Raw genomic sequence first — 9408 nt, forward strand, 5'->3', positions numbered from 1 at the left:
AGAATTTTACCCATTACAGAGACCATCTCCTGACTTCAGCTTGAAATGCTGAAGGTTTTTAAGTTGACATCATACCAAATTTATAGTCCGTGTTGAGGTACTTAAAAGAATATCGTGTTGATCATATTTACAAATGTAGCATGTCTAGATGCATAAATTTACCTAAATGTTCTGGGAGGTCTGTCTAAATACTGAAGGGCTTCCAGAAGAGAATGAATGTTTCAGGGGCACCTGGGTGGCTCAGTTGGTTAAGCATCTGCCTTTGACTCAGGTCATTTTCCCAGGGTCCTGAGGTTGAGCCCCGTGTTGAGCTCCCTACTTAGCAGTGAATCTCCTTTTCCCTCTGCCCCTACTCCTCCTTGTGCAATCTCTCTCTCTCTCTCTCTCTCTCTCTCTCTCAAATAAATAAATAAAATCCTTTCAAAATAGAAATGTAGTTTGAAAATGTTTGAAGAGACTTAATTAATCTAGTTTGTAAAAGAGACCAAACACTATGGTAAAGACCTATCTGGAGTAAAGAGGCGTATCTAGAATTAAAAGGGTTGTAAGCCAACCTTGAAAGATTGCAGAAGAAGTGGGTTGCTGGATTTGTCACTTCCATGTGTGCAATACAAAAAGCAAATAATCAAAATAAGACTCAGAACGCTGTTCTCCCCCTGTACCCTGAAACCGGCCTAAGGGCTCCAAAACCTCTGGTTCGTCAGGTGCCAGGTTACAGAAGTGAGCAATTCAGCTCGGTTCTGCCCTCAAGGAATGTGAGTTCTGTGAGGACTGCAGCATCGCCAGGAGTCCTTGTCCGTTTTGTTCATGGGTGGACCTCAGTCTGGCACACAGGGGCTGCTCAGGAGATAGGGGTTGAGTGAGTATTTGGCTCCATGTCCCAGAGGGTCAGAAACTTGAAGACATGGGTAGAGATGAACTCAGAGAGTCGGAGCCAGACAGAAAGAACTCAAATGGAGAAGAGGTTGGGAGAGGCAGCTCCAGATGGCCCGGGGCTGGTGAGACGGAAGCCACATGTTGGGATCCCCACCCAGTGCCCCATTTCCCAAAGGACCAGGAGCCACCCACCCCCTATCCTGGCCTCTTGGCCTCTTTCCCCATCAACAGGTGGCCTGCCCAACCCTCTCACCCACGCTGACTGCATCAGCCCAGCCAAGTCCTTGGCAGGGGCCCCCAGACTGGATCCCTACCCCTTTATGCCCTGTGGCCCCAGCCCCAGGGTGAAGGGCAGGAGGGAGGATGAGGGGATCCCTTTGGCAAAGTGGCCTGAATCTCCTCTACCCGCAACGCAAGACAAGGGAGACAGAGAGACACAATGACGCAGAGATGCAGATACTTGGAACCTGTGATGGAGGTTGGGGGGAGGGACAGAGAGACAGAATGGTACAGATGCAGAGACAGAAACAGAGGGAGACTGGAAAGGACAGAGTCACAGGGGAAAGAGAGGTAACAGAGGAAGAAAGATACAAGAGAGACTCTGAGGCATAGAGACAGAGATCGAGAATCACAGACACATAAAGGGAGTGATGGATATGCTTCCTATCAGTGTGATGTGTGTCAGAACTCATCAAATCCTACACATTAAATGTTCACAGTTTATTGTACCCCGATTCTACCTCAAAGCTGTAAAAAAAAAAAAAAAAAGGGCAGAGCAGAAGGAAAATAAGACCAGAATCCTAAGGTATATTTGAGATATGCACCATTCAGAACCATTAAAAAGAAAGAGAATCAGGAAGCACAGATAAATGGCAAGGGTTAGAGACACAGAAAAACAGAGAGGGAGGGGCAGAAAGACAGGCATTGAGACGCGGGGAGAGTGACAAGACAAAGGTGGGGAGATAGACCCAAAGCAAGATACTTGGTGGGCACGTCTCATGTTGAGAGAGACTTAGAAAGATTCCGAGGGAAGCAAACACAGAGAAAGAAGGCTGTAAGAGTTTGAAAAAACAGACAAAGATGAGAATTTGATAAAGTGGGACGGAGAGATACAGAATGAGTGAAGAACACAGAAAATAAAGAAAAATCCAGGTATCGAGAAGACCGCCCAGAGCTGGTGAGAAGCGTGAGCTCAACGCTGAGGGGGAGGGGATTCAGGGCTGGGTAGGCCAGCCCTGCACAGACCCCTTCCCAACTCCTGCCCCCCCCCGCCCCCCTCTCTGCCAGGGAAGTAGGGAGTGGCCTTCAGGACTGGGTGGGGGGTGCTCTGGGGGCGGAGGTGGGGGGAAGCAGGAGGAGTGATTGTTGAGGCCTGGCAGGGCACCTCACTCCCTGGGAATGTGCCCCGGGGATCAGTGGGTGGTTATAACTCAGGCTGAGTGCCCAGAACCGAGGAGGAGGTGGCTGCAGGACGGCACAGACCTGAGAAGTCTGTGGCTGAGCTGGGAGCCGGTTCCCCACCCCCTACCTGGGGGACTCGGCAGGTGAGGCCTGGGGAAGACCACAGGGACAGGTGTCTGCGTCTTGGATGCACCCTTACTCTCTCTTTATCCTCCCTCATTGCATGACTGGAGGGGGCTGGATGTCTGCTCCTCTGAAGTCTATAGTCTCTGGGTTGGGGGGCAATCCCCTTGTGGTTCCTTTCTGCTCTAGGAAGTGGGGCAGGGAAGGAAAGGAGGTGGGGTAAGGGCCTCCCAGAATCATCCTGGCCTTCCTGCCCTCTGTCCTCCCCACAAGGTGCAGCGGCCATGGCTCCAGCAGGACACCCCTGGATGTGGATGGCCGGTGCCCTGATCACAGCCCTGATGATGGGGGTGACAGGTAACCAGAAGCCCTGTTGTGTGCCTGTAGACTAACTGGGTGGGCTATGGGTCTATGGGTGACTCTCTGAGGGACATTGGAGTGTTAGTCCCAAGGGGATGCTATGTGATGGGGTATGGCTCTAGGACTGGGTGACTATGAGTTGGTGTCCTTATTCATGTTCAGGTGATTGTGTGTGGCTGTGTGCCTGTCACTGTGTGTGTGTGGGGGGGGTGCCTTTCCCCATATCAACTGACTGCCTGCAACAGGTGCACTAGCTTGGAGGCTGATTGTGTGACTGGGTGTGTGTGCATTTAGGATCATGTGTGGCTCAATGTCTGTGCAGGTAATTGTACGCACATTATGTGTGTGGCTCTGTGTGGCTGAAAGTATCTGGAGTCCTTGTCCCTGTGTGACCGGATTGTGTGTCACAAAAGTGCTTTTTACGGTGAAAATGCATGGCCAGGTGGGTGCAGGTAATGGTTTGGGGCTGTGGGATTGCGGCTGAGTGCGGGATTATGTGTGGCTCGACCTGGGCTGTGAGACCGTTTGAGGTTCTGTGTCCAGGTGATGGTGACTGCGTGTTTATAGGGGACTGTTTGTGCGATGGGGCGGCTGCGTGGGTGGAGTTTCCATCCCTCCCCTAAGGGATTGCATGGGCTGAAGCGTCTGTCACTTCGATATGGTGGCTGTGTGAGGATGGGTGATACCAGGTCACTTACTGCTGGGCTTTCGGAGTGTAGTGTTGTCACCATGCCAACGTGTCTGTGTGCAGGAGAGTCTGTGCTGGTCTCTACAGGGATGCATACACGTGCCTGAGACACTGCATGGGTGTGCGAGACCTTGGGAGGCTGCCGCCCAGTGCAGATCCTTGGGAAGTGTGTGCACCATGAGACCCAACCGTGCCTGTAGCTACCCTGGTGGAGATGATGTGCATCTCTCATGCAACTGTGTGCGTGCTTATCTGTGACAACAGTTGTGTGCGTGTTTCCTGGATGTGTGCGCCAGGGCTCGGCGTCTGTGAGTCATCAGCAAGAATATGAGGGAGTGGACAGACTGGGGGACTGGCGATGGAGTGGGGTATCTGTGTCTGTCTGAGGGTATTGCCAGGAGGATTCAGGAGGCAAGTTCTTGTTGGAGAATTCAAAATCAGTCCTACTTTCTGTCGCCACCAGGCACCTCTAGCTGAGCACTTCCCTGGTTCTGTTCTCCCAACTCTCCCTCTGCCCAGGGACTCTGACTCTGACCCCCTTTTGTCCACCACACTGTTAGTCCAGACTTTATCCACAGACAGGGTCCCCTTGGGCATGCACCCCCCACCCTGCAAGCCAGGCCCCACCTAGATGGCTCTTCAGGTTTGGGGCCACGGCCCCTTCCGATCCTGTCTGCAGCTCCTAAAACTCAGCCCCTACCTCCTTGCCCGAAGTCAGGGATCTTTCTAGACTCCATCTCTCCACGTGACCCTGGCCTCTCAAACTGCCCCTTCCAGCCCTGACCTCATTCTCTGAGGACTGACCACACTTCTTGAACCAAGGTCCCACCACGAAAGCCCTGGTCACCGGTCCATTCTCAGGCTCCACCCCCTGAACCTTGGCTCCGCCTCTGGGATTGTCCAACTTTACCTTCTTGGCCCCGCCCACTGAGCTCTAGCCACTCCCAGGAACCTTGAGGTACAGTTAAGAGTCCAGTAAACCACCTCATCCTGGACTCTGTCCTTGAGTTCGTTCTTTCTTTTTCTTTCTTTCTTTCTTTCTTTCTTTCTTTCTTTCTTTTTTTAAGATTTTATTTATTTGACAGACAGAGATCACAAGTAGGCAGAGAGGCAGGCAGAGACAGAGGAGGAAGCAGGCTCCCCGCTGAGCAGAGAGCCTGATGTGGGGCTTGATCCCAGGACCCTGGGATCACGACCTGAGCCGAAGGCAGAGGCTTTAACCCACCGAGCCACCCAGTTTCCCTGTCCTTGAGTTCTAAGCCTTGCCCTTCTTCATAGGTTTCAACCTTAGATTCCAGACCCCGCCCCTAAAGTCCTGGGCTGACCCCCTCCTCAATATAAGAGTCTTTCAGTGGGTAGGACGAGCTCTGGCTGGTCCCACCTCTTGGATCTAAGACCCAGCCGCTGAGCCCAAGCTCCGCCCTGATCCCAAGCCCCGCCCGTTTTCTGCCCCCAGAACCTGTTCTTGCAAATGATGCTACCTCCTGCGACAACCCCTCTGACACTGGGCCCTCTGGAAGCACCCGGGACATTGGAGCTAGGGCCCAGGAGGACACCAGGGCAGGCGAAGGCAGCAGCAGCCGCATCGTGAATGGTTCCGACTGCGAGATGCACGCCCAGCCGTGGCAGGGAGCGCTGTTGCTGCAGCCCAACCAGCTCTATTGTGGGGCGGTGCTGGTGAATCCCCAGTGGCTGCTCACAGCGGCCCACTGCCGGAAGCCGTGAGTGGGCTCCAGGAGCAGGGCTGGACAGGGCAGGGGCGGGGGGAGGGCCAAGGAGGTGAGTGTCGGGTGCGGGTGAGAAAGGGGTACAGCTGAGATGGGATCAAGGATGGAGTTGGGGTGGCGAATGGGGTTAGGCTGGGGAGAGAATTGTGGTAGGGGGTGGGAGTTAGAGATGCGGTGGATTTGGGCGTGAGGAGTGCATATGTTGAGTGGTTTGGAATGGAGATGAGATTTAGAGTGGCTTTAGAGTCTGGGATGGGGTAGGGTGGAGATGAAAATGGTGTTGGGATTGGAAATAGCTCTGGGGTTGAAGATGGGGTTGGGGTTAGCTTTATGAATGGCACTGGAGATGGCTAGATTTGGAGTTGGGAATGCATGTATTGATGGTTTGAGGGTGGGTGAAGAATTAGGTCTAGGATCGGGGATGGGAATGGGTTGGATCTGGAGAAGGGCATGTGTCTGCTGACAGTCTGGAATGGAGATACCATTAGGAGAATTGGAGATGGGTGGAGATACATGGGGATGGGTTAGGGCTGAGGGCGGGAATGGATGTAGGATTGAGGATGGGGTTGAGATTAGAGTTATGGGAGGTTGGAGGGGGTTGGATTTGAGGTTGGGGTGGTTAGATCAAGGTTGGGAATGCAGATGTGGTGGTTTCTATGTGGGGAAAGGATTCGGGGTGGGGATGGGATGGGATGGGGTGAAGTCAAGGTTGGGACTGGATTGGGGTATACTCGGCGCTGAGTATGGGCATAGGAATCGGGGTTGCTAATAATCTGCACTACCTTCTTTAGGTTTTACAGAATCCGCCTCGGCCACCATTCCCTGTCACCCGTTTATGAAGCTGGACAGCAGCTGTTCAAAGGGATCAAGTCCATCCCTCATCCTGGCTATTCCCATCCCGGCCACTCCAATGACCTCATGCTCATCAAACTGAACAGAAAAATTCGTGAGACTCAGGCTGTTAAACCCATCAACATCTCCCCTCACTGTCCCACTGCTGGGACCAGCTGCTTGGTTTCTGGCTGGGGAACAACCAGCAGCCCCCACGGTGAGCGTCCAGGTCCCTCGTGATGCACACCCTTGTCTGCCTTCTCCCCCTCTCTGCCTCTGAGCACTGCCCCTCCCCATCTTTCTCCGTTGCTCACAGTGGCCTTGCTCTGTGTGTTTCTGACAGTTAAATTCCCCAAGGTCCTCCAGTGCTTGAACATCACTGTGCTAAGTGCCGACAGGTGCAGGAAGGCTTATCCAGGACAGATAGATTCCACTATGTTCTGCGCTGGCGATGAGGCGGGAAGAGACTCCTGCCAGGTAAGGTTCAAGATGCAGGCATTCATGCAGCAGATATACACCCTGAGTGCCAGCTGTGTAACTTGAAACCTTGCTAAGTGCTGGGAACACAGCCCTGTCCAGTAGAAATATGATGTGAGTCAAACATGTCATTTTAAATTTTCTAGGTGCTACATTTTATTTGATTATTTTAAAGATTTTATTTATTTATGAGAGAGAGCGCTTGCTCTCTCTCGGGGGAGAGGGAGAGAGGGGAGGAAGGAGAATCAGACTCCCTGCTGAGCAGGGAGCCCTATGCAGGGCTCAATCCCAGGACCCTGGCTGGGATCATGACTTGAGTGGAAGGCAGATGCTTAACCAACTGAGCCACCCAGGCGTCCCTAGTAGCTACATTTTAAAAAGTGAAAAAGAGGGACGTCTGGGTGACTCAGTTAGAAGAACGTGTGATTCATGATCCCAAGGTTGTAAACTCAAGCCCCATGCTGGGTATAGAGATTATTTAAAATGAAATACAAACTAAAATTATTTAAAAAACCCCAATGGTCAAGAAAATGCATAAATTAGGTAATTTCAGAGAATGACAAAAACTATGCAGAAAATAAAACATAGTTTTATGGTAGGGAGTGATGAGGGACAATATTCAAAAAGGTGGTTGGAAGGGCCTCCTCCAAGAGGTGGGTAGAGACTGAATGACACAAAGGAGCCAGCCTTGCAAAGGTTAAAGGAAAGAAAACACTTGCAAAGGCCCTGCAGCAGGGAGGAGTTTGGTGGCTCAAAGAACAGAAAAAGCCAGAGCGTTTGGGAGACTGGGTGGGCGGAGTGGACACAGCAAGAGCTGAGCCTGGGGAGATGCGTGGGGTCCATGTTCAATAAATATTCCTTGACCCCCAAGACAGAGCTTCTCTATATCCTCATGGAAGCTCTATCTGTTGAGGATGACAGAAATTAAAATTAAACTCTTGCAGGGATCAGGACCGTCCCCTGTATTCAGGTCCTGAAGGGTTCTAGAAGGATATAAATTAAGGTGCTCTCTGTTGGCAGGACAAACACTTCAGTAATATTGGCAGTTAGTAAGTAAGCTATGGCCTCAGACAGCACTCCTGTCCCACTCTGATGGCTGGGAAAGGGCCCCTCCCCCCAAATTTTACAAACCTGAGGATTACAGCAACTTCTCAACGTCATTTCTGTCCCCATTCAATATGGAAACACACACATCTGGACAGAGGAGTGGGCGGAGGGATTTTTATCAGAAGAAAGCACACCTAATTCAAATGTCAGCACTTTTTAAAAAGATTTTTATGTTTAAGTGATCTCAACCCTCCACGTGGGGTTTGAACTCGACCTCAAGATTGAGAGGCAGGCGGTCCACCGACTGAGCCAGGCGGTGCCCCTCAAATGTCAGCATTTAAAACCATTTCACTTTCCTGAGGCCAAGCTTTGCATCTTGTTTTGCAGTTTGCAGACCCCAGTTAGCTTTTCATACCAGCATGTGGCCAGGGTTTGGCCACTCAGAGCAAAAAGTAATAACAACACTAATACTATAATAATAATAACACAGGACCCTGCTTTATGTGGTTCACATACATCAGCTCATTGACTCACCATTATTATTAGCTCTATCTTGCCGATGAGGAGCCAAGCTCAGGGCAGTTAATGAACTGCCTCTCAAAGGAAACTCTGCAGGGATATTAAACAAAATATAATGAGAAAAATTAAACTCCAAGAAAGCTGAAATTCAGAGGTGCAGGCAGTCAGGCTCTTTAGCCTTGAAGTAGTGTCTGTGAACAGGGAAAGAAGTCAGGCTCTGGATTTCTTTATAACTGATACTAGTATCTTGCATAAGCATACATAATAAATGACAGTGAAGAGTGGTGAGAATTATTATAGGAGAGTAGCTGCAGGTGTTTGGGGAGCTATGGATGGGCAACCCAAAGAAGCAATCCTCAACTTGCCTCCTGCCCCCCAGGGGAGATATGAAAATGCCTGGTGATAGTTTTGGTTATCACAACTGTGCCTGGAGGAGGAAGGCAGTGACTGGCATGTAATGCATAGGGGTCAAGGATGCTGCTGAACATCTTCTGATGTGTATGACGGCCACCACGGCAAAGAATGATTTGGCCTCGTGTCAGTGGTGCCCAGGATGAGAAAGCCCCATCTTTCAGGGGCCAAGAACTGCCTCTCTGCAAAGGGGAGGTGTAGGTCATGTGTGCTCAGTAGGAGAAATGCAGTGTTCAAAGGTTGGACTAGAGAAAGACAAATAGGGACAGGGAGATGCAGTGAGGGAGACACACAGAAGAGGTGGCATTGGGTGGAGAGGGCAAACGGAACTTCTAAAGGTGAGACTTACATGGAAATGTTAACATTTTCTCTCTCTCTCTCTCTCTCTCTCTCTCTCTTTCTCTGTCTTACCTGTTTCTCCCTCTCTGTCTTTATGTCTCTTCATCTCTCTACTTTTTCCATCTCTATGTCTCTATCTCTTGCCACCCTGGCCCTTCTTCACCTGTGTGTCTCCCTCCTTCCACCTCCCCACAACTCCGCCTCTCTGAACTCCTTTCTCCTCCACAGGGTGATTCTGGGGGACCTGTGGTCTGCAATGGCTCCCTACAGGGCCTCGTGTCCTGGGGAGACTTTCCCTGTGCCCAACCAAACAGACCCGGCGTCTACACCAACCTCTGCCAATTCACTAAGTGGATCAAGGACACCATTCAGTCGAACTCATGAGGCATCCCAGGACCCAGCATTCTGGTGTGCCCCACCCACTGCAGTCATCACTCCTGCAGGGACCATGACACTCCCTCCATATCCCTGTTCCTTCCTGAGGATGTTGGGGTTGTTAATCTCTCCAGCCCCTCCCCAAGTCTCCTGGAATCAGGGTCCACCTTCCCCAGCCCTGGGCTGACCCTGTCTTTCCAGTCAGGTCCTAGAGAGAGTTTCCCAGAAAGACCA

At 51.2% G+C, this 9408-nt stretch overlaps 1 protein-coding gene across 1 annotated transcript; it reads left to right on the forward strand.

Annotated features, from left to right (window-relative positions):
• The first annotated feature begins 2279 nt into the window (after positions 1-2279).
• LOC111160802 (kallikrein related peptidase 5) lies at positions 2280-9183 on the forward strand. Its single transcript, XM_022524154.1, has 6 exons — positions 2280-2420; positions 2674-2757; positions 4905-5169; positions 5967-6223; positions 6350-6483; positions 9028-9183. Exons 2-6 carry the CDS (start codon positions 2685-2687, stop codon positions 9181-9183), a joined length of 885 nt encoding a protein of 294 aa, XP_022379862.1. The 5' UTR covers positions 2280-2420; positions 2674-2684.
• The last annotated feature ends 225 nt before the right edge of the window (positions 9184-9408 follow it).

The sequence above is a fragment of the Enhydra lutris genome, unplaced genomic scaffold (genome assembly GCF_002288905.1).
Source record: "Enhydra lutris kenyoni isolate GAN:26980312 unplaced genomic scaffold, ASM228890v2 scaffoldscaffold77, whole genome shotgun sequence".
Classification (NCBI taxonomy): domain Eukaryota; kingdom Metazoa; phylum Chordata; class Mammalia; order Carnivora; family Mustelidae; genus Enhydra; species Enhydra lutris.